The 25,037-nt window shown below is 43.6% G+C and overlaps 1 protein-coding gene across 2 annotated transcripts in view; it reads left to right on the forward strand.

The window, feature by feature from the left end:
- Window positions 1-1,919: 1,919 nt before the first annotated feature.
- The window catches only part of AMFR (autocrine motility factor receptor), a 65,316-nt gene continuing 42,198 nt past the window's right edge, over window positions 1,920-25,037 (forward strand). The window contains exons 1-6 of one of the 2 annotated variants that reach the window (XM_030796863.1): window positions 1,920-2,518; window positions 13,244-13,336; window positions 17,998-18,162; window positions 19,466-19,618; window positions 23,472-23,512; window positions 23,675-23,807. In XM_030796863.1, the coding sequence (XP_030652723.1) occupies window positions 2,264-2,518; window positions 13,244-13,336; window positions 17,998-18,162; window positions 19,466-19,618; window positions 23,472-23,512; window positions 23,675-23,807 (840 nt within the window). In that variant the 5' untranslated portion in view covers window positions 1,920-2,263. The remainder of the gene's footprint in view (window positions 2,519-13,243; window positions 13,337-17,997; window positions 18,163-19,465; window positions 19,619-23,471; window positions 23,513-23,674; window positions 23,808-25,037) is intronic. The other variant, XM_012504822.2, reaches the window with a different exon arrangement.

A 25,037-nucleotide genomic window follows, 5' to 3' on the forward strand; every position in this document is an offset into this window, starting at 1 on the left:
TTTTGGGTTAACTTCCCCCATTCATGTGAAGTTTCAGAAAGTTCAAGCTTCTAAAAGTTTAAAAAGGGCAGATCTGTTAACAGCAGCCTGTTTCTAACGGTGACAGGACAAATTTGGTTTGTGATAGTTTAGAACTACTGTGGCTAGGATTGAATAAAGATTGCCAGTTAGTGGTTTAAAAGTTATGGTGGCTCAGATCTTGACCTGTAAAGTAGAACACTTCCCTGGAAAATTACAATATTTTTTCAAAATAAAGCTTTCCTTTATTTTACTGATAAAGTTTAACGTTTAGCATTTTAATTGCATGGCTGTGGAAAGAGAACCAAAGTGAATTCAAGTCTAGTATTCATATAGACCTTGTATTAAAAAATGCACTTGCGCAAAGGTAAGGCCTCGCTCCCTGTCCCAGTAAAGCCAAAAGTTCGTCAAAGACCCTTTAACAAGATGTTTCTAAAATTTCCAAAGTGGAATGGTAAGCCTGAGAGATCTTTTGTTTTCTAGTTAATAGACTTTTAGAATATTAGGCATGAAAAAAGACCTTGAAAGATAATTTGGTCCTTTTCTTTAGAAAGTTTGGAAAATCCTACAAATATTTACAGAGCACCTACTCTGGGCTGAGAACTATTACAGGCCCTGGGGATGCAAAAGGAATAAAACTCCCAAGGTAACATTTTTTTCCTTTGGTAACAGCTTATTGAGATACAATTCACATACTGAGATAGAACTATTTAAAAGTGTACAATGATTTTTCAATTCAGAGTTGTGCAATCATCACCTCAATTTTACATTTTCATCACTTTGAAAACAAGCCTATCCCAGCCAGTGACTCAGGCCTGTAATCCCTGCACTTTGTGAAGCCAAGGTGGGAGGATCACTTGAGCTCAGGAGCCACAGACTGGTCTGGACAATATAGCAAGACGCTGTCTCTACCAAAAATTAAAAATTAGCCAGGTGTGGTGGCATATGCCTGTAATCCCAGCTACCGGAGAGACTGAAGCAGGAAGATTTCTTGAGCCTAGGAGGTGGAGGATGCAGTGAGCCATGCTCATGCCACTGTACTCTAGCCTGGGCCACAGACCCTGTCTATTAAAAGAAACCTGCACCCTTTATCACCCCCTACTCCCCTCTTACTCCCATCCCTAAGCAACCATTAATCAACTTTCTGTGTCTATATGTACTTGCCTATTGTGGACATTTCATATCAATGGAATCACACAACACGTGGACTTTTGTGGCTGTCTTCTTTGACTTAGCACGTGTTTAAGGTTCGTCTGTATTGTAGCATGTATCAGTAGTTCATTTTTATGGCCGAATAGTACATTTTATGGATATATCACATTTATCCACTCATCGCTTGACGGACATTAGCGTTGTTCCCAACTTTTGGTTGTTAGAATGTTATCAACATTTGTGTACAAGTTTTGTGTGGAGGTATGTTTCCACTTTTCTCAGAGGAGTGGAATTACTGGGTCAAATGGTCACTCTTGTTTGACTTTAAGAAAAGGACAGATTATTTTCCAAGACAGCTGCACCATTTGACATTCTCACTTCTGGTGTATGAGGGAACACATTTTTATTTCCCGCTAAATCAGGTTCATTTTTTAGTTTCTGCTGGAGGCTACTAGCAAACAGCAGAAACTTTTGAAAGACTTAATATTCTTTCTTCTGGGGTTTCGGGCACCAGGGAAGCTGCTCGGCCCCTAGGAGTGCTCGGGGTAACCTCTTCAGAGGGTTAATGGGGTGGAGGGGGGCAAGTGGCCGGCGGCCTGGTGGCCAGGGTCCCCCGCGCCCTCAGGCCCTGCCCGCCTGTCAGCGCCTGCGGGCCCGAGTGACGCCTGCGCCGCGGCCGAAGCAGGTGCCCTCTGTGTCCGCGGGCCCAGCCGAGCCGTGGTGCGGGCGGCGGATGATGCTGGGTGCCGGCCCCCGGGGCCTGAGGCCCCGGCCTACGCCCGCTAGGCGGCGGCGTGACCGCTGGGGGCGGGGGACGAAAGCCGCGCCCCTGCGCCCGTCCCGCCAGCGTCCCGCTGGGGGCGGCGGCCTGCCCCGAGCCCGCCGAGGCTCTTCCGCGCCGGCAGGGGCAGCAGCGGGAGCAGCGCGGGGCGGAGCGGCGCCAACAGCTAGGAGCGGCCCGGCCCGGCCCGGCGCGGCGGCGGCGGCGGCAGCGGCAGCGACGCCAGAGCCCGTGGGCGCCGTTCGCGAGGCCGCCGCAGAGGCCCGGTCGCAGCGCGGGGAAGCCTGGGGGCCAGAGGTCGCCGCTGCCGCCATGCCGCTGCTCTTCCTCGAGCGCTTCCCCTGGCCCAGCCTCCGCACCTACACGGGCCTCAGCGGCCTGGCGCTGCTGGGCACCATCATTAGCGCCTACCGCGCGCTCAGCCAGCCCGAGGCCAGCCCCGGTGAGCCGGACCAGCTAACGGCCTCGCTGCAGCCTGAGCCGCCGGTGCCCGCCCGGCCGAGCGCCGGGGTACCCCGGGCCCGCGACGTGGCCCAGTACCTGCTCTCAGACAGCCTCTTCGTGTGGGTGAGCGAGGCGGCCGGGCCCGCGGGGCAGGGGCGGGGGTCCGCTGCGTCACCCTTTATCCGCGGGGGCGTGGTGGGCCAAGGGGCCTCTCCGCCAGGGATCCCCGAGGGCGAGCGCCTGGGGGGCGCTGCCTTGCCCGCGGGAGCGCTGCCGAGGGAGAATGGTGAGGCGCGGGGAGGGGGAGGGGGAGGGGGCCGTGGGCGGGAGGAACATCGCGTGGGGTTGCGAGGAGGAGGCCCCGAGGGGCAGGGCAGCGTTGGGGGCTCCGGGAAGGGGGTCGGGAAGGCGGCGGGTGAGGGTCTGCGCTGGGGCGCGGACGGGGACCGGGACAGGGGAAGGGGTTAAGGGGCAGTGGGGAGGAAGGAGCTGGGTTTTCTGAGGGACCCTCGGGAGAAACTAGAAGATCTCAGAGGGCAGGTTAAAGGGGAGGTCGGGATCTGGGAGTAAGTTATCCTGAGGGTTGGACGAAGTGGAGGGAAGTTGAAAGCTTTTCCCACTTGGTCAAGCATGGGATTGTTAGCGGGTTTTCTTTCGATGAAGAGGAGAGGGCAGAGGGGAGAATTCAGACGTTGAGTATGGGGGAATTTTCGGCACTCGGATGTCTTTGGACATTCCCGTTGGAGAGAGGCTGTCTCCCACAACTTTTTTGCCGCTTAGTATTCGATTGTCCCCTTTGGGAGCTGTTTAATGAAACAAACACCAGACAAACTGTGCTTCCTTTTCTGCTGCCTTTACTTGATGATTCATGACAGTTTTCCTTTGATGTCTGAATGCAGCAAAACATTCGCAGTGTCAAGAGGCAGCCCATCATTTTAACTGAATGTTTCTTATTTGAGGATCTATTCTAACACAGTTTCCAGGTTGTCTGCCCCTGCGAGATAAGCAGCATTGATAAGGCATACATGCTGGTTTCGTTCATTAGAACAGACTATTTCAGACTGAGCAGATCAACGGTATTTTGGCTAGAGAATTTTGCTTTCACCTTGGCCTTGAATACTTAAGTAAATCCCGCAGTGATCAGAAAAGTTTCTCCAGGATTTAAAGTCTCACTTGGATTTAATATGGCTTCTTGGATCTTGTCTCCTTGCAGGTTCCCATTTGGGGTAGAAAGTAGGCTGTAAATGACTGAGAGATTAATATTCCAAGTTGATAGGATGATATGCAACTCATTTGTTATAATTAGTCCCACTGTGCTTCATCAGGAAGCAGTGGGATTTATGGACTCTATGGGCTGTAGATTAAGTCTCCTGGTCCTTCTGATGGAGAGTTTAGTAGAAGGCAGTGAAGGGTGAAGTTCCTGTTTGTCTACTGCTGTGTAAAGCTGAACTTAACAGTCCTAAAGAAGGGAGAAGCGAAAGAACTCAACTCACATCTCTTGCTTAATTTCAAATCTGTTTTTGCATTTGAGTTAGCAGGTAAAGTGATATGGAGAGTGTTTTTGCCATATGTTAAGATTATAATGTAGTCTTTGATATTTTTTAAGTCTAAGATATAAATAAGCCTTTGAGAAGGAACCCTTATTTTATTTATATAACAACACTGGTATTGTTTAATGGATTTCCCCCCGCAGGACTTTCTTTTGATAAAAGCCATGTTCAGATTCTAAGGTTAATACCTCTTCAGAAAACATTACATAAAAGCCGTTGATTTTTCTGTGATGATGATTACTTTTTAGGAAATTTCCTTTTCTTCCAGCATTTTCAGTAGAGGTCTTACCTCTGGCAAGTTTATCACTTCTTACTCTCTGCTGATGATATTTTCATTTCTCAGTTGATCCTAGTGCTGTTTTTCTTCCATCTTTTCCTCTGGGGTTTCCACGTGTTTACTTTGGCCTGCTTTGGTTTCTCAGGCCCTCCATGTGCTCACTGTTTGTCTCATCACTCAGTGTATATGTAGTTGCTGCTTTAGCAGCTGAGTAGAAGTGACAGTCTCAAAAGCCTTCCCCAGTGGTGGGACAGATTAAGATTGTTGAGTGAATACCCTATGTGGTGGTGCCTTTGTCAACCTGATCCTCCTTGCGCCCTCCCCTAGTTCTATTGAATTCAGATTCAACTTTTTCACAAACACTGCCTGCCAAGGCCAAGCAAGACAAAACAAAGACTGATCCTTCTGCCAGTGCAAGTCCTGCTAGATATTGTTTAACGTAGTGTAATTCCTAAAACTTATCTTTGTAGAACACAGTTTAGAATAATATCGGTCTGATAGCATCACAGAAGGTTTTTAATGAACTAACACAATTTAAAACCTTTCGAAGGTGTTATTTTGGGCACTCTGGAGGGCATATCTGTAAACAATACTTTCCCCTACCCTCAGTAATATGGCAAAATTTTATAGGGGATAATAGATAAGTGCAGCAGAGTTCGGAGGAAAAAGAAAGGAATTGTGCCCAGGGAAGGGTTCATGGAAGGTGGTGTTTGAACCAGCTTGGAAGGTGGGAAGGGTCTCAACCAGCAGCAATGGGTATTCCAGATAGAGAAACCTGCATGTGGAGCTCAGTCTGGCATGGGGAGGACAGTGCTAGGCACAGGCAGGGTGGTCCGGAGGCTGGGCTGTTAAATAAAAATCTGTTGAATCTTCTGATTTAAGAGGGAGGTTGAGAAGGTGAAGAGGACACTGGGGGTGAAGGAGGTGGGGCAGGTGGCTCTGCTGTGAGAGGAGGAGGTGAGCAGCCCCCTTGAAGGTTTCTTTCTCAAAGTGTGGACCTCTGGCAGCCTGGTATGTGGTCATCTGGGGTACTTGTAAAATGTAGTTTCCCTGGGGATCCATTTCAGAGAGAAGGGTGGAGCCTTGGAATCTTCATTTTAATGAATGCCCTAGGTGATTTGAGGAACACCAGTGGTTGAAAAACTGACCTAGGAAGAGGCTAGAGTATGATGTCATGTAACCTTGACCTTGCTTGCTCTACCAAGTGTGGACAGTATTTTGTGGAGTGAGAGAAGCCATTGATGGGGCTTGGAGTGGGGTGGGGCATGGAGGAGTGGGGATGCTGTCATGATTTCTTTTAGAAGATAGTCTGGGAGCAGTGTGGAAGATAGATTTATGTAGAGTGGAAAGAGGATGGGAGATCTAGTGACCTGAAACTTCCTCCTCCCAAGGAGGCCTCTCCAGGTGGCCCTCAGGCATGACATTGAGAACGGATTTGGGAGGAGACTTCAGGATTTTTACACTAACAAATATGTGGATTTGACCTGAGCATTTGTTTCCCCTTGTCTTTCTAAAACTTCCATCCTAAAGTTTCATTTCAGATGAGTTTTTATTTTGTTACTCATTTCTGGGCTATTTTACATTACTCAGATAACGCTTCCATTCAGCTACCTCTTGGTCCATTCTAGCATGGTTTTGGATTGTTCAGGTGTTTTGGCTTTTTCATTTTTTAATTCTTACTCATTACCTTTATTAGTTCCCTTTTCTGCTTTCTTAAATATCTGCGTCTAAAATTCTAAGAGCAAGATATGTGAATGGAGAAATAGAAATATGAAACTAATGTCAAGGTTCTGACTTAATTATGCAAATAATATCATTTAAATAGAACTCTCAAGGGGAAAAATGACCACAAACAAAAGTGGGTAAAAGTGAATTGACCATTTAGAACAGGGATTGGCAAACTCGTGGCCTATTTGACTAGGGCTGTTTTTGTCTTAACAGCTAAGAATGGTTTTTATATTTTTAAAGGGTTGTAAAACAAATAAATTAAGGAAGTTGCAGAGCCTAAAATATTCACTGTCTGAGAGCACGTTAGAGAAAAATTGGCTGACTCCTATTTTAAAGAGCCTACTTTCATATTATAAAACTTAAGGGCTGGCTTCAGTGGCTCACACTGGCAGTCTCAGCAGTTTGAGAGGCGGAGGCTGAGGCAGGAGGTGGGAGGATTGCTTGAGGCCAGGAGTTGCCCAGGAGCTGCCCAGGAGTCTGGGCAACATAGACCCCCTGCTCTACAAAAAAAAAAAAAAAAAAAAAAAAAAATTAGTCACCATTATAATTATGTGAAAATAGGAATAGGAGTCAGCCAATTTTTCTCTAAAGTGCTCTCAGATGGTGAATATTTTAGGCTCTGCACTTCCTTAATTTCTTTCACAACCCTTTAAAAATATAAAATACCTGCTTCTAAAATTCTAAGAGCAAGACACGTAAATGGAGAAATAGAAATGCAAAACTACTGTCAAGGTTCTGACTTAATTATGCAAATTAAGTGTAGTGGCCTGTGCTGTAGTCCTAGCTGCTTGGGAGGCTGAGGCAGGAGGATTGCTTGAACCCAGAAGCTCAAGGTTATAGTGAGCTATGATTGTGCCACTGCACTGCAGTTTGGGCCCGAGTGAGACCCTAGTCTCAAAAAAAAAAAAAAAAAAAAAAAACTTAAGAGCTGAAAGTGACTTCCTAGGTTTTAGTCTTTATGAGTTGACTATTTCAAGGTATATGAGGGAAAAATGTTAGCTCCAGAAATGTTGGGGCAGCTGAAGGAAAAAAGACTAAACTTGTGAATAATTGGATGTGAGCCTAGATAAATTAAAAATAAAAGGAATGCCTTCCCGGTGAGGGAGAAGGGGACTGCTATTTGATCACCTCCTAGGTATGCTTTGCATGCGAACTCTCGTCTATTTCCCTAGTCTTGTTAAAGGAGGAACACAGTCATCATCTATGTGATGAGGGGAGTGTGTGCATGTTTGTATTATGTGTTTGTCTCTGGGAGCCTGCAGAGAGGTAACAATACATGAATTGTCCTTAAAGGGAGGAAACCACCAAATGGCAGGGGGTGCAGGGGAGTGGTGCTGGTGTAGACAGGAGTCTAAGAAATATCCAGATTGACCGTGTCTTGGAATAGGTTCCTGGTAGTTTAATCCCATGTCTTTGCAAGCTCATAAATAAGCCCCTGTTGGTAGCCAACATTTTACAGGGTCAAAAACACCTGTAGGGTTACATGGTGATAAATGCACCTTCCTCTCTTTCTCCCAGGCAGGCCTAACTATTTTATAATTTAGTTTCTGTTTTCTCCAGTAGAAGAGTAGAACCATTCTGGAAGGGACATTTTCCTGCCTGGCCTTGGAGTGAAGGGAATTAACTTTGAGCCTTGAGTAAGTCAGGGTTGCTGGGATCGCTGCTGCCTGACCTGCTACACTCTGAATGGGGACAAGTAAAACTTGTTTTTATTTTGTGTAGACTGGAAAAAAAAAGGCATTTGGTGAGTTTTTAAAAAAATGACTTGAACAGCACTATAGCTATGAGAAACATTCTGAAGTGTTTTAATATAGTTGAATTTTTTTTTTTTTTTTTTTTTTTTGAGACAGAGTCTTTCTCTGTCGCCCAGGCTGGAGTGCAATGGCACGATCTCGGCTCACTGCAATCTCTGCCTCCTGGGTTCAAGTAATTCTCCTGCCTCAGCCACCCAAGTAGCTGAGATTACAGGCGTGTGCCACCATGCCCAGCTAATTTTTTGTATTTTTAGTAGAGACGGGATTTCACCATGTTGGCCAGGCTGGTCTTGAACTGCTGACCTCAGGTGATCCACCCACCTTGGCCTCCCAAAGTGCTGAGATTACAGGCATGAGCCACCACGCCTGGCCATAGTTGAAATATTGTGCTGTAACAGGAGAACTTGTTTTGGTTTGTTACTCATCAGCTTGTCATCATATGGTGAGAAAAATAATGTGGAATTGCAGAACTAGTCAGGTTAGTTTAGTAGATTCTAAACTTTAAAAAAATTTTTAAAAATAGATAATGCATGCTCAGGGTACAAAAGTTAAGGGGTACAGGCCCGGCATGGTGGCTCACGCCTGTAATCTCAGCACTTTGGGAGGCCGAGGCGGGAGGAACACCTGAGGTCAGGAGATTGAGACCAGCCTGGCCAACATGGTGAAACCCGTCTCTACTAAAAATACAAAAATTAGCCAGGCATGGTGGCAGGTGCCTGTAATCCCAGCTACTTGGGAAGCTAAGGCAGGAGAATCGCTTGAAACTGGGAGGTGGAAGTTGCAGTGAGCCAAGAACCCACCACTGCAGCCCAGCCTGGGCGACAGAGTGAGACTCTGTCTAAAATTAAAAAAAAAAAAAAAGTTAAAGGATACAGAAGTGACATGCAGTGAAAAGTAGATCTCTCTCTCTCTGTTACCTGCTTCTTTCTTCCAGAAATGGCAATTATCAAATTCTTGTAGTAAGTACTGTTGTTAAGTAGGAGACTTAAGAAACACCCAAATTGATCAAGTCCTTGACAATTCACACCTACATATTATACAAACATGTATGTGCACATATTTCTTTTTTTTGAGACGGAGTCTTGCTCTGTCGCCCAGGCTGGAGTGCAGTGGCACGATCTCGGTTCACTGCAAGCTCCGCCTCCCGGGTTCACTCCGTTCTCCTGCCTCAGCCTCCCGAGTAGCTGGGACTACAGGCGCCCACCACGTGCCTGGCTAATTTTTTGTATTTTTAGTAGAGATGAAGTTTGACTGAGTTAGCCAGGATGGTCTCGATCTCCTGACCTCATGATCCACCCTTCTCGGCCTCCCAAAGTGCTGGGATTACAGGCGTGAGCCACCGTGCCCGGCATTTTTTTTTTTTTTTTTTTTTGAGATAGAGCCTCACTCTGTCACCTAGGCTGGAGTGCAGTGGCACGAACTTGGCTCACTGCAACCTACGCCTCCCGGGTTCAAGTGATTCTCCTGCCTCAGCCTCCTGAGTAGCTGGGATTACAGGAGAGCACTACCACCCCTGGCTAATTTTTGTATTTTTAGTAGAGATGGGGTTGCACCATGTTGGTCAGGCTGGTCTCGAACTCCTGACCTCGTGATTCTCCCTCGTCCGCCTCCCAGAGTGCGGGGATTACAGGCATGTTCCACTGCGCCTGATTCAGGGATTTATTTTATTTATTTTAGTTTACTTTTTTAAGCAGTTTTTTTTTTTTTTTTGAATCAAAGTCTCACTCCGATTGCCCAGGCTAGAGTACAGTGGTGTGATTTGGGCTCATTGCAGCCTCGACCTCCCTGTGTCTAGGGTGATTCTCCCACCTTAGCCTCCCGAGTAGCTGGGACTACAGGCACACACCACCGCGTCTGGCTACATTTTTTGTGTTTTTAGTAGAGATGGGGTTTCGCCATGTTGCTCAGTCTGGTCTAGAACTCCTGGACTCAAGCAACCCACCCACCTTGGCCTTCCAAAGTACTGGGATTATAGACATGAGCCAGTGGGATTTGCTTTTAAATGAGGAATGCTCCAGTTATGTTTCTTTCAGTATAGGTTGAGAATACTTTATCCAAAATGCTTAGGACCGAAGTTTTGGATTTGGGATTTTTTTTCCTGGATTTTGGAATATTTGCATATACATAATGAAATATTTTGGGGATGGGACCCAAATGTAAACATGAAATTCCTCTGTTTCATATACATCTCATTCATACACATACCCTGAAGGTAGTTTCATTTTTCCATTAGGGACACTGCGTAAACTGTTGTAAGTCTGCATTTTGACTGCGACTAGTCACATGAGGTCAGGTGTGGAATTTTCCACTTGTGGCGCCATGTTGGTGCTCAGAAAGTTTTGGATTTTGGAGCATTTCAGATTTTGGATTTTTGCATTAGGGTTGCTCAATTGTATTTACAATTTTTCAAGCCTTTGTTAACTGAAGTTGAGAAGTTATATGTATGACACAATATTATTTATTTATTTATTTGAGACAAGGCCTCACTCTGTTGCCCAGGCTGGAGCAGTGCAGTGGTGCAGTCACGGTTCCCTGCAGCCTTGACCTCCCGGGCTCAAGAGATCCTCCCACCTCAGCCTCCTCAGTAGCTGGGACTACAGGTGTACACCACCCCACCCGGCTAATTTTTGTATCTTTTGTAGAGATGGGGTTTCACTGTGTTGGCCAGGCTGGTCTTGAACTGCCGAGTTCAAGCAATCCCCCCACCTTGGCCTCCCAAAGTGCTGGGATTATAGGTGTGAGCTACTGTGCCCGGTCAGTATTTGTAATTAACATATAATCATTATAATTAAGGCATTTTTCTATAAATAGACATGGAATAGTTATTAATAATCATTAAGGTGTTTTAAAAAACTTTGTTTATAATCTTAAAATAAGGATTGCTTTCAATCCTTTGTAGCTTTGGTTACAAAGTTCAAAACAGCTTATCTCCTTTTTACATAAATTCCCTTTTTAGTATCAGTATACTTAAGCTTTTTTTTTCCTGCTTAGCCATGTTAATTTTCAAATCTTCGTTTAAATTAAAATGGGAAGTGGTTGTTCTATGGGTGATGGGATTGTAAGAGACTTTTACCTTTTTTTGGATAAATTAAAGATACACATTTTTTATACCTTATTTGAATTCAAAGACTTATTTAGGCTGGGCGCAGTGGCTCATGCCTGTAATCCCAGTACTTTGGGAGGCCGAGGCAGATGGATCACTTGAGCCCAGGAGTTTGAGACCAGCCCGGGCAGCATGGTGAAACCATGTCTCTACAAAAAAATACAAAAATTAGTGTGGTAGCTCACACCTGTAATCCCAGCTACTTGAGAGGCTGATACAGGAGAATAACTTGAACCTGGAAGGCCAAGGTTGCAGTGAGCGGAGATTGCACCATTGTGGTTTAGTTTGGGCAACAGAGTGAGACTGTCAGAAAAAAAAATAAATAGACTTTTATTTAAAGAGTTTGAGAAATAGTAAATAATACTTTATTTTTTGTTTGATAACTTAAGATGTGTGTGACAGTGCTGTTTTGAATAGAGAAATGTTTAAGTGACCCTAAATTTGTTTTTTTTTCTCTATCATTACTCTCATAGTAGCCTGCTTGGCCTTCTGTTAAATTGCTTACCATGTTCTATCTCTTGCAGATTCTAAAAGCTCTTCGAGTTTAGGGTTCAGAGCTCCCTCATTTTTCTGATTTCCCACATGCCTCGAACAAGTGCTAAATGTGTTGCATTTATTTTTTAAATTCATATGACTGATTACATGTAAAAACAGGAAGAATTATTTTAAGAAATTGCGTCCTAATAAAGCAGGGGCATGTTTGGCTGGGGGATGTGACATGAGGGGTTGTGGCTTTGTCTTACGACATTTCTCTTAGTTAATGTGGCTGAGATTGACTGGTTAGATCACAATGAAGGTGAGTCTTTTTAGCATCTATTTCGTCACCTTAAAAATGAACATTTCAAGTTACCTGAATTGTTTTTTCTTTTTAAAAAAATTTATATATTTTTCAGTAGAGGCAAGGTTTTGCTGTGTTGCCCAGGCTGGTCTCAAACTCCTGGCCTCAAGCAGTCCTCCCACCTTGGTCTCCCAGAGTGCCAGGATTACAAGTGTGAGCCACCACGCTCCTGGTGATCTGGACCATTTTGAATAGGCTTGTTACACAAATTAGAATGTTTGGGGCAACTAGTTTGGGCTTTTGTTCCTGGTTATTTGAAGGATTTAAGTACCAAAACAGTTTATTTCTTTAGCAGAACTATTTTTGTTTCGATCCTTTAAAAACATATTACATACTTCTTTGGCCCGTTAGGCAGACAGAATAGAACTAAATTTAATCATTTGTAATGAATCAGGGCTGCCCTTAAGTGTTCTCCCAAAGGAGGGATGGCGTGAGGTACTAAACAGACCCTGAGGTGATCTCAGGGATCTTGCTTTCTTAAATTACTCTCCTCTATCCCTTTTCTTTCTTCTTTAAAATTATCATTTGCTTTTAAAAGTAGAGGGAAGAATGACTTGGCAAGGGTAATGTGGTAAACGTAGTGAATCAGAGGCAGAAGAAGCTTTACATTGAATTGGAGTTCCTTTTCATTTGCTCAACAAGTCATCTGTATTGTTTTTATCAAGGTCCTTTTGGCTTTTTGGAGTCATTCAGAGTAATGTGATACCCCATACTAATCTCTGGGTTGGGGACAGCCAACTCTTCCATTTTGTAAGCATTAAGATGTGGTGTTTAGGTGTAAGGATATTCATCATTTAGGGTTTTTTTTGTTTTTTTTTTTTTGTTTTTTCAAGTTTTCTCATAGACTGTTGAAGAAGGCCTTGGTTTTGCATTGGTGTCCCCAGGTTGCCTTTCATCTCTTAGCCCCCCTTGCTGGTTTTCTTTTCCTTCTGTTTAACCCATTCCACCCCGCTGCAGTGCCACAGAACCTTTACTTCAAAGCCAACACCAAGCATGGAGAACATTGATCTTTTGGTTGAAAGATTTTTCCATTCCAATAAATGTTAAAATATTCTCTCTGTATATATATATATTTGTTATTAGTTCCTTATGATGAGACTTTTTTGTGACCATCCACACTCCTACCCCCACCTCCTATTTGTTTGGCAGGGCAGAATCTCTGGGTGCTGGGTTTTACTATTCATGGTAACTTCAATTTCTAGAACAGTTTTCTTCAAGGCTATCAAAATAATGTTGGAAATGAGGTACTTGGGAAGGACCTGCAGTTTACAAGGTTTGTGTAGTTTTGCACATACAGTACAAAGTATACACACAATTCAGTTAAGGTTGAAAGATTAAGGTGGCCTGCTGGAGGTTGCATATTGGGACAAGAACTGTGACTTAGCTGGTGAGCTGGTGCCTCTCTTTCCCGTCCTCATCCCTGACACCCACTGCCCAGAACAGCGTGCCTTTTCAGATATTACTTATCTTGCATTGGGAGAGAACCAGAAAGGCTCAGTCACTGGAAATGATGGCTGAATTCCTAATATGAGATTTTTAGAGCTGCTTTTATTTTTCAGCAGGAAGAAATAAACTTCCTTTCTCTGATTTGTTTACAGGTTCTAGTAAATACTGCTTGCTGTGTTTTGATGTTGGTGGCTAAGCTCATCCAGTGTATTGTGTTTGGCCCTCTTCGAGTGAGTGAGAGACAGGTAAGTCTACACTGAAAGGATGGATTCTTGTGACTAGATTTTTTTTTAAACTTTGTATTTCTTATGATTTCAGATGTGTGGAAAAGTTCCATGAATACTACAGAAAACTCCTATATACCCTTTATCCAGATTCGCCAGTTGTTAATATTTTGTTCCATTTGCTTTAATATTCACTTTTTATTTATACATACTTTTTTTCTGATTCATTTGAGAGTAAGTTGTGGACATCATTGCCCCTTTACCCTGAAATACTTCAGTTTGTATTTTCTAAGAGCAAAGGCATTTTTACAGCACAGTGATTAAAATTAGGAAATTTAACATTGAAAAAATACTTTGTCTAATCCACAGTCCATATTCAGTGTAGCCAAGTTGTCCCAATATTGTTTTTTATAGCTGTTTTTCTTCATGACTTTTAGGAATGTCATTTTTAAAGAAGCCTTGATTTGTTTTATTTTGAATGATCATAAATGTCACTGTGTAGAATGTGAGTTCTTTTCCATAAGAATTTACCAAGATAATTTTCTCTGTGGGAAGGTGAATTAAGAATCATTGTTCTAAAAGCATAAAATTAGGAGATTTGTTCTTGTTTTGGGTGAGATTGTCTGACACTGGAAAGTGACTCAGAATGGGCAGGGGACGCTTTCAATGAAGAATTATGCCACAAGCATACTGTATAGATTGGCAGTTCCCTGAGGATTTGAGTGGGTAGGGTGTAGAATAATTTTTTTTTTTTTTTGAGACGGAGTCTTGCTCTGTCACCCAGGCTGCAGTACAAGTGGTGCAATCTCAGCTCACTGCAACCTCTGCCTCCCGGGTTCAAGCACTTCTCCTGCTTCAACCTCCCAAGTAGCTGGGAATACAGGTGTGTACCACAGCTAATTTGTGTATTTTTAGTAGAGACAGGGTTTCGCCATGTTGCCCAGGCTGGTCTCAAACTCCTGACCTCAGGTGATCCACGTGCCTTGGCCTCCCAAAGTGCTGGGATTACAGGTGTGAGCCACTGTGCCTGGCATGGTATGTTTTAAAGTAAGAATTTAGAACCGGCCTTCAAAATCACAACATAAGAACAAAATTGTGTTTTATTCTATCTTATCCCAGTGATAAGACACAGGAACCTACTATATGAAAAGTACAACAGCAGCTTTACTTTATGTTCAGAGTGTTCCATTCTCTCCTTACTTACCCTTTTCAACCCAAATTTCCTTTTATAAAATCAGCTGAAGTCCTAGTTTAGAGCTGACACGTATTACTTGGTGGTTGAGCCCTTGGATGCCATTGTGAACAGGACTATTTTGTATTCCCAGAATATTTTCAGCACTTTCTCCAGTATCAACTGTAGTGGTCTCCCAGATAGGTTCTAAATGCTGCCTTTTTGTTTTTTGTTTTTTTTTTTTTTTTTTTTTTTTTGAGGCAGGGTCTTGCTCTGTCACCCAGGCTGGAGAGCAGTGGTGTGATCTCCGCTCACTGCAGTCTCAACCTCCTGGGCTCAGGCAGCCTCCTCCCATCTCAGCCTCCTGAGTACCTGAGACTACAGGCATATGTCACACCCGGCTAATTGTTTTGGTATTTGTAGAGACGGAATTTCACCATGCTGCCCAGGTTGGTCTCGAACTGTTGAGTTCAAGAGGTCCGCCTGCCTCAGCCCCCAAAGTGCTGGAATTATAGGTGCGAACCACTTCTGCTGGCTTAAATGCTTCTTTTGATACTTCAAGTTTTTCTTAAAATTTTTTGTGGACCAGAAATTGGTCAGGCCAGGCAGGCTTGGTGGATTGATCTGGCACCAGTGGGCTTTATATACTTTCTTTTCCCTAAAAGGTTAGTTCTATTGGGTTGAAATTTATAGAAAGTATAACCTTGGAGTATTTTAGAGATTTTTTAACTAGATCAGAGGTAATTATAATGAGCATATTTCTTATCCAGCTCCACTTTCGGTTTTTTCAGCATCAATTGCATCTTCCCTGCTGTTCTATGTTGGTTTATTTTATGTTTAATGTCATCCAGTAGCATCAATTAGGAAGCATTTTGAGTTAGAAATCTCTAGGATTGACATGGGTTTGCTCTGTGGGTGCTTAAAGTTCTAGAAATAGAGTAATGCTAGAGGCAAAGACATCGAATATCTAAAATGGTTAAAATGTTAAGTGGAGGTTTAGAGCAAGGAAGCTTTTTGATGTTTTTTTAAGTGCTTAGTGCCTAGTATGGCACTTGTCTAACCATTTCACATATATTATGTATAATTCCCCCAACAATTCTATGAGGTATATGTCTATAAGACCTATTGTATGGATGAGGAAACTAAAGCACAGGGATGTTAAGTGACTTTCCCAAGGTCACACAGAAACTAAATGGCAGAGCCAAGTGGCAGTGTCATTCAAAACCAGGGCACAAAATGTCCTGAGTTCACCTTGTACTTTCCCTGCACCAGGTCTGGAAACAGACATTCACCAGTGATTCCTAGTTCACATTATGGGCAATGATATTTAGAAGCCAAATTGTATACTGGCTGAGTGTGCTCATTGCTACTAGGGTGTCTCTGCCCTTTTGGTAGATAGAGTTAGGGCATACTCTGATTTTTTTCCACTTTATTTTGTTCTCTACAAAAGATGTCCGGTCAGAGTACAGTGTGTTTAAGCTCTCAAAATCTTTAAGCAGTCACGTTATTAATTTATAGTACATTTTGCTTTTTCGTGTTTATTTTTTGAATTTGTGAAACATTTACATGGTTCCAAATTACATATAAAAGCATTCTTTTGGGAGAGCAAGGTGGGATCACTTGAGCCAGGAGTTTGCGACCAGCCTTGGCAACAGAGGTAGGCCCCATCTCTGCAAAATATAAATATAAAAAACATTAGCCGGGCATGATGTCATGGGATACATGCCTGTAATCCCAGCTACTCAGGAGGCTGAGGTGGGAGGATCGCTTGAGTGCAGGAGTTTGGGGCTGCAGTGAGCTACTACTGGGCCACTGCACTCCAGCCAGGATGACAGATTGAGACCCTGTCTCTTTAAAAAAAAAAAAAAAAAAGTATACTTAGAATCATGCTTCCATTCTTATCATCTTGAGTCAGTTCTCCCTGATCCCCCCTAGATGGCCTGATAGTCTTTTTTAACATGTGGGGGAACTAGACCCTCCTTATTGCTCTCCTATTTCAGGGTTAGTGAAGATTGTTAAAACTGGAAGCCCTCTGTGTAAAAGAGTACAGTGAGGCAAATATGCATACACACTGCCCATGAGAATGTACACTTATAGGGCTGCTTTGGAAGTTAGGTAGATTTTACTATAAACCATAAAAATCTTTGCAGTTTTTGATTTGACAGTGCTGAAGTAACTCATACAAAGATACATACAAAAATATTCATCACAATTTTTTTTTTTTTTTTTTTTGAGACAGAGTCTCGCTCTGTTGCCCAGGCTGGAGTGCAGTGGCATGATCATGGCTCCCTGCAACCTCGACCTCCCAGGTTCAAGCAATTCTCGTGCCTTAGCCTCCCGAGTAGCTGGGATTACAGGCATGTGCCACCATGCTCAGCTAATTTTTGTATTTTTAGTAGAGACAGGATTTTGCCATGTTACCCAGGCTGGTCTCGAACTCCTGGGCTCAAGTGATCCGCCTGCCCTGGCCTCCCAAAATGCTGGGATTTGGTGCATGAGCCACCACGCCTGGCCCTCATTATAATGTTTTTTTGAATGGTGAAAATTTTAAAATGGTTTCAGTGTCCATCTTTAGCCATTGAAACAGTATACTGGTGTATTCAGAGAATATTCATTGACATTGGTAAGGTTCTCACAATATGATAGGTGAAAGAAAGCATTGTACAAAAATTAATGTGTTTTGTACATAGGGAAAAGACAAGAAAATTCATAAAAATGTTAAGGCATCATTTTTCATTTTCTGTGTACTTTTTATGCCCCATTTATTATGGACTGGCAAGTGGTTGTGTTATTTTTTAATTTGAAGAATTTTTTTTTTAAAGTCTAATCTTTTCTATTGTGTAAGAATCTGGAAGGTAGAAGTAGTAAAAATGATAGCCCTTGCCGTTCTTTTTCATTGTGCATTAAAAATGTAAGCATTTTTTTCTTTTTTTTGAGAGAAGGTCTTGCCCTGTCTCCCAGGCTGGAGTGCAGTGGCATGATGATGGCTCACTGTAGCCTCGATCTCCTGGGCTCAAGCAATCCTCCCACCTTAGCCTCCTGAGTAGGTGGGACTGCAGGTGTGCACCACCATTCCCAGCTAATTTTTGTATTTTTTTTTTGGTAGAGACGGGGTTTCACCATGTTGCCCAGGCTCATCTCAAACTCTTGAGCTCAGGCTGTCTACCCTCCTTAGCCTCCAAAAGTGCTGGGATTACAGATATGAGCCACTGCCCCTGGCCTATTTCTTAATAAGTTACTAAACTAATATCACTATCCTTTGAATAGCTAACATTCCATAATTGACTTAGGGTTATAGTCCAAAGTTTACAGATTACTTTCTGGGTGTCTTACCTCTATTCTTCAGATGGCTGCTTTTTTTTTTTTTTTTTTTTCTGTTTTCTTGAGGACAAGTGTTAGAAAGCCAAGTGCAGAATATATCTTCCATAGAAGCCAGCTTTTGTTATGGTAACTTCCCTCAGATGGGGTAGGTATGATGGTACTCACCTTCATAAACATTTTTCTTTTTTAGCATCTCAAAGACAAATTTTGGAATTTTATTTTCTACAAGTTCATTTTCATCTTTGGTGTGCTGAATGTCCAGACAGTGGAAGAGGTGGTCATGTGGTGCCTCTGGTTTGCCGGACTTGTCTTTCTGCACCTGATGGTTCAGCTCTGCAAGGATCGATTTGAATATGTGAGTTTTTAGCCAAGCTTTTTGCTTGCTTAGTCACACGTTTGTCAGCTTTGGATTGTGTAATGTGAATGAGCCACAGCAGGCGTGGTCAGGGTAGCTCTCCTGGGAAGACTTCTAGATCAGACCCCTATTGCCTGTTTCTTGAAGAACTTTCTACAGCAGCCAAGAGATACAGAATCGTTGTCTCCTGGGGAGCTTTCTTCCCAACCCCATAGTGTTTACATTACTGCTCACGTGGGGTCACTTCACCTATGCATACTGTTTTGTTCACAGTGCAAGGAAACCTTGATACATAAACAATAAAATCTGGTCTTCTCTAGATATTTTCTGTTCTAGTCTCCTGTCTCTCCCAGCTTACTCTGGTTCTTGGAGCTCTTCTTTCTGACTAATTTATACTATTTCCACCCCGGGCCAGGACTGAATTAGCTCCCTCAGCTTCCTTGGTTGCAGACGTGAATCCTTTTATGTCTGGTACAAGATCTGTCACTTGGTTTCAGATCATAGCTGTATGAGTGAACCTCCACCCATTAGTGACCTGAAGTAGTCTCATGAGTCCCAGATAAATGTGCACCTACAGTGCTGCCCCTCAGTTAAACCCACTCCAGGGCCTTGTTTTTCCCTGTCTTCACCCAGTCCACATGGACCTTGCACCTTGGTTTGAGTTAATCTCACTCTCAAAGCCTTTATTTCTTTCACATTCAACCCTCATTTGAAGTCACAAACAGGAGCTTCTAACCTCCCAAACTGTTTTTTTTAATCTCCACCTGCGACCTCAGGAGTTGCAGCTCCAGGCCTTCTTTTCAGACTGTTGCCTCTCCTTGCATAATGCTGACATCACGTTGTAGTAGTGGTAAATCTGTGCCTGGATTGCATTTCAATTGTCCTAGCCCAATAGACTGGGAATGCCAGTTTCAGAGAGGAGGACTAGAGCAAGACTGAGAAAGAAACACAACAGAACAGGCACTGTCCTGAGTCCTGTTGAAGGTGAGAGGAGAGAGTTGTATACCCTCGGAACATTACTTCTAGAGGTTTATAATCCCAGTGCTAGAAAGATCTTTGAGAGTAAGGGATAAAAATATAATGCATATTGTTATATTCAGTAAATTAAATGACAGGGATCTCTAAATATCAGCTCATGCTCATATTTGGGTTATTGGAGAATGGGACCATATAGTAATGGGATGCTTTTCTGTGCTTAGCACAGAACCCTAAGCAGAGAAGCCAAGATTGACCTTGAATTTCTCAGTGAAGTTTAACACTTCCATGAAGAAGAATGAGCAGTTTCCTACTGTGTGCCTTTCAGCTTTCCTTCTCGCCCACCACGCCGATGAGCAGCCACGGTCGAGTCCTGTCCCTGTTGGTTGCCATGCTGCTTTCCTGCTGTGGACTGGCAGCCGTCTGCTGCATCACCGGCTACACCCACGGAATGCACACCTTGGCTTTCATGGCTGCAGAGGTGAGATGCTGGACGCAGGACTTACTCAGATTGTATTTCTGTTTTCAAGGAAGCTGGATGTTTGACAAGTTATTTTCACCCCTGAAATGACAGATGGATATTTGGTCTTTCATTTTAACAAGCATTTCAGTTCCTTTTTGTGTGTTGGGTACTGGTACTGAATGCTTTTGTGTGGTATTTTATGTAATTCTTTCTTTACGTAGGGTATAAAGATTTTACAAAATAATGAATATGTAAACTGTACTCCTCATTTTGAAGGAAAAATCTAGTGTATTCATGAATATTTTAAGATTTAAAAATTTTTCACTCTTTTAAACCTTTCTGAAAATACCAATTTCTGTTCAGTAGAAATAAAAATTCTCCAGCCTGGCCAATATGGTGAAACCCCGTCTCTACTAAAAATACAAAAAAAAATTAGTTGGGCGTGGTGGCGCACGTCTGTAGTCCCACCTGCTCGGGAAGCTGAGGCAGGAGAATTGCTTGAACCCGGGAGGCGGAGGTTGCAGTGAGCCGACATTGCGCTACTGCACTCCAGTCTGGGTGACAGAGTGAGACTCTGTCTCAAAAAAAAAAGAAATAAAAATTCTTGTATGCCCTTACATTTAATGGCTATATTTGCTTTTTCCTCAGGCCAAAGGCAAAATACTTTTATCTTACTCATAATTAGTATTATTAATTTAAAAATGAGATATTAGATAAACTGAAGCTAATTGGCTAATATCAAAACACTTACTAAATTTGAACTACTCATTGGGAATTTGGTAGAGCAGAGTTAAACTTTATTTGTTTGACAGCGTTCATTTTTGAGTACATTTAGTAGTGTAAGTAAAATTAGAAAAGAAACATTTAAATACATAATGTTAATTATCATATAATAATATTGTAATTAAAATACAATAGTCCCAATATAAATAATAGGATATGTAATCTTAGGTGAATACTTCTGTATATGAAAAATATACAACTGTATTTCATCTTGACAGAAAATCTGTTGAAAAATCCATTTACACTGACTTATTTGCTTTAGATATATTTTATTGCAAAGCACAGTTAGAATGATACTTACGTTTGCCTTTTTTTGATTCTCTAACTTTCAACTAATATAATATTATCCAAACTTTGAAAAGGATATACCTAAAAATAAACACATTTAACTTAGGCCTGTCAGATCATACTATAGTATATACTTTTATTTTAGCTTGTTACTGTTTATTCTTTTGAGATAATTTATCATATTACCAATTTGATATTGTAAACTAAATAATTTCTTATATTCATAGTTTCTCTCTCCTGTAAAATATTTTTCACTTACAAATGGGAATTTAATCTAAAACATAAATAATGTGATAGTTTTATTCTGCTAGATTAAGAGGACTTTTTTCTTAATGAAAAATATCTTTTTTTTTTTTTTTGAGACAGGCTGTCACTCTTTTCCCCGGGCTGGAGTGCAATGGTGTGATCTCGGCTCACTGCAGTTTCCACCTTGTGGGCTCAAGTGATCCTCTCATTTCAGGCTCCTTAGTAGCTGGGACCACAGGCATGAACCACCATACCTGGCTAATTTTTGATTTTTTTGTAGAGGTGGGGTTTTGCCATGTTACCAGGCTGGTCTTAAACTCCTGAGATCAAGCAGTCGGCCTGCCTCGACCTCCCAAAGTGCTGGGAGTACAGTTGTGAGCCACTGTACCTGGCCGTCAATTTCTATAATAAAAAAATACCCTTCAAGACCAGCCTAACCAATGAGCAAGACCTTGTCTCTACAAAAAAAAAAAGCCATGGGAGGCTTATTTTATCTATCTCCTCTCCCTCTCCCGCTCCCTCCCTCCCGCTCCCCTCCCGCTCCCGCTCCCCTCCCCTCCCTCTCCCCTCCCCCCCCTCTCCCTCTCCCTCTCCCTCTCCCTCTCCCTCTCCCTCTCCCTCTCCCTCTCCCTCTCCCTCTCCCTCTCCCTCTCCCTCTCCCCTCCTCCCTCCCTCTCCTCTCCCTCTCCTCTCCCTCTCCTCTCCCTCTCCTCTCCCTCTCCCTCTCCCTCTCCCTCTCCCTCTCCCTCCCTCTCCCTCCCCTCCCCCCCCCCCCTCCCTCTCCCCCTCCCCCTCCCTCCTCTCCCTCCCTCTCCTCTCCCTCTCCCTCTCCCTCTCCTCTCCCTCTCCCTCTCCTCTCCCTCTTCCCTCTCCTCTCCTCTCCTCTCCCTCTCCCTCCTCTCCTCTCCCTCTCCTCCTCCCTCTCCCTCTCCTCTCCCTCTCCTCTCCCTCTCCTCTCCCTCTCCCTCTCCTCTCCTCTCCCCTCTCCTCTCCCTCTCCTCTCCCTCTCCTCTCCTCCCTCTCCTCTCCCTCTCCCTCTCCTCTCCCTCTCCCTCTCCTCTCCCTCTCCTCTCCCCTCTCCTCTCCTCTCCTCTCCCTCTCCTCTCCCTCTCCTCTCCTCTCCTCTCCTCTCCTCCTCCTCTCCTCCCTCTCCCTCTCCTCTCCTCTCCCTCTCCTCTCCCTCTCCCTCTCCCTCTCCTCTCCTCTCCCTCCCTCTCCTCTCCTCTCCCTCTCCTCTCCCTCTCCTCTCCTCTCCCTCTCCTCTCCCTCTCCCTCTCCTCTCCCTCTCCTCTCTCTCCCTCTCCTCTCCCCTCCTCTCCTCTCCCTCTCCTCTCCTCTCCCTCTCCTCTCCCCTCCTCTCCTCTCCCTCCCTCTCCTCTCCCTCTCCCCCTCTCCTCTCCCTCCTCCCCTCTCCTCCCTCTCCCTCTCCCTCTCCTCTCCCCTCTCCTCTCCCCTCCCCTCCCCTCCTCCCCTCCCTCCCCTCCCTCCCTCCCTCCCCCTCCCTCCCCTCCCTCCCTCCCCTCCCCTCCCTTCCCCTCCCCTCCCTCCCCCCTCCCCTCCCCCCTCCCCTCCCCTCCCCCTCCCCTCCCTCCCCTCCCTCCCCTCCCTTCCCCTCCCCTCCCCTCCCCCCTCCCCTCCCCCTCCCCCCCTCCCTTCCCCTCCCCCCCCCTCCCCTCCCTCCCCCCCTCCCCTCCCCTCCCCCTCCCCTCCCCCCCCCCCTCCCTTCCCCTTCCCCCCCTTCCCCTTCCCCCCCTTCCCCTTCCCCTTCCCCTCCCCCCCTCCCCTTCCCCTTCCCCTTCCCTTCTGACTGGGTCTGGGGTCTGGCTCTGTCACCCAGGCTGGAGTGCTGTGGTGCGATCTCTGCTTACTGCAGCCTCCACCTCCCAGGCTCAATCCATCCTCCCACCTCAGCCTCCCAAGTAGCTGGGACTACCGGCACGTGCCACCATGCCCACCTAATTTTTGTATTTTTTGTAGAGATGGGGTTTCACCATGTTGCCCAGGCTGGTTTTGAACTCCTGAGCTTGAGCAGTCCTCCTGCCTTGGTCTCCCAAAGTGCTGGGATTAAAGGTGTGATGTGGCTGGCCTTATTTTGCTTTTGATTGCTTTCGTTCTTTTTTCTGCTGGTGGACAAAGGGAGTGCACAAAGCACTAGGGAGAGGGCAGGTCCTCATGTCTAGGATAGCAGTACCTGAACTATACTTGGGAGTTACAGCATCACCCTTCTAAGTAATCAGTGATAGTGACTTAATGCTGTGTGAAATAGAATTGATGGTCAAACTACCAGGGTAAACCTCAAGATTGTACAGGGATTCCCAGGGGATAGGTGTAATTGGTTGTCACCTATTAACAGGACTTTTTCTCAATAAAAGTTGGGTTTCTAGGTCATAAAAATATTTTATGGAAATTTGAAGCAGAGAAAATACAATAATGGGTAAACTTGAGCAATCTGCTTTTTAATTGAACTGAGAAATGTTTGTCTTTTATCATTTTATAAAAAGTTTGGCCTGAGCAATGCTACATTTTACTAAAAAGAAAATATCCTTTTTTATAGTCTCTTCTTGTGACAGTGAGGACTGCTCATGTGATTTTACGGTGAGTGAAATTGGGGAGGGAGGTGATGGAGGCCTACTCATACAGTTGATTTTAAGATGTAGCAGGTATGAAATACATAAAAATCGGACTAAATTATAACATAGTTAAACCAAATTCAGTTGTAACAGTAAATTACTAAGGTGTTTCCTCTCTTCATTACAGATACGTAATTCACCTCTGGGACCTCAACCACGAAGGGACATGGGAAGGAAAGGGGACGTATGTCTATTACACAGACTTCGTCATGGAGCTCACTCTCCTGTCCCTGGACCTCATGCACCATATTCACATGTTGGTAAGTTTCCTCAGAAGGAGCTCTAACAGAGGGCAAGCCTTTCAGAATCAGGAAGAGTAATGGTTTCTTAATTAAAAAATGAAACTTTAGAAATATGATGTGGATGGACTACTTAAAAGACTAAAAATGAATGTGGCTGCAAACCCTCCCTCTTTTTGCCACTGGGTGTTAAGGCAGTGCCGTGGAGCTGCTTTGGCTGGTGCCTAACTCAGGAGGTGTTTGCTGTCCTAGGAGACTTAGTTAACTCTGCTGACCAAGTCAATAGATTATTCTTTTAGCATGAAATTAAGGAGCTACCTTTCCCCATAGTTTCTATGGCTTTAAATATTTAGCAGTTACTTTGTAGGTGGTAATGGGAATTCCTGCAGTGTTAGCTACTTCACGGATTTATACATTTTTCATCTTTGTAATTAAAAAAAGTCTTTATACTTAATTCCTACATTCCTACTACCATCATTGTTTACATTTTACTTTGGTATGTTAGAAGTTAGTGTCGCAGATCTGCTTCATTGCTTGGCCCTTCAGTGATCTAATAATGCTGAGAATTAAAATAGTTGGTGGGTAATTTATTTAAATTATAAGCCTAGCAAGTAGCATTTTAAAATTATTGGGCTAGACATGGCACATTTCTAAGTCTACTTTTTGAAAGAAACTTTGAAAACATACTTTTTAAAGTATGTAATTCTTTTTTTTAGAAAAGAGCCTTGGCCGGACGCAGTGGCTCACACCTGTAATCCCAGCTACTGGGGAGGCTGAGGCAGAGAATTGCTTGAACCTGGGAAATGGAGGTTGCAGTGAGCTGAGATCGTGCCACTGTACTCTATCCTGGGCGACAGGGTGACACTGTCTCAAAAAAAAAAAAAGCCTCCCCTCCCCCCTCAAAAAGGGGACAAACAAATGGCCAAAGATAACTGTTAAGATTTTTTTATCTTCTTTTTTAAATTTTAATTTTTTCCTCATGCTTGTATTTTTTTGTATTTAACTACTTTTTATGTATTTTTTGTATTTATGTATTTTGTATTTATGTATTTTTTGTATTTTTATGTATTTTGTATTTAACTGATTCTTTTTATGTATTTGAGTACATACATTCATAAATTGAGATCATATTTTAGACATATAGTTTTTTTTTTTAAACTAATGTATTATGAACATTTTCCTGTGCTAGCATCAGTTCTTCTAAGCCATTTTAATAGTTTCAGGATAAAAATGTCATCAGATAGCTGTACC

This window comes from Nomascus leucogenys, chromosome 2 (genome assembly GCF_006542625.1).
Source record: "Nomascus leucogenys isolate Asia chromosome 2, Asia_NLE_v1, whole genome shotgun sequence".
NCBI classification, from domain to species: Eukaryota; Metazoa; Chordata; class Mammalia; order Primates; family Hylobatidae; genus Nomascus; species Nomascus leucogenys.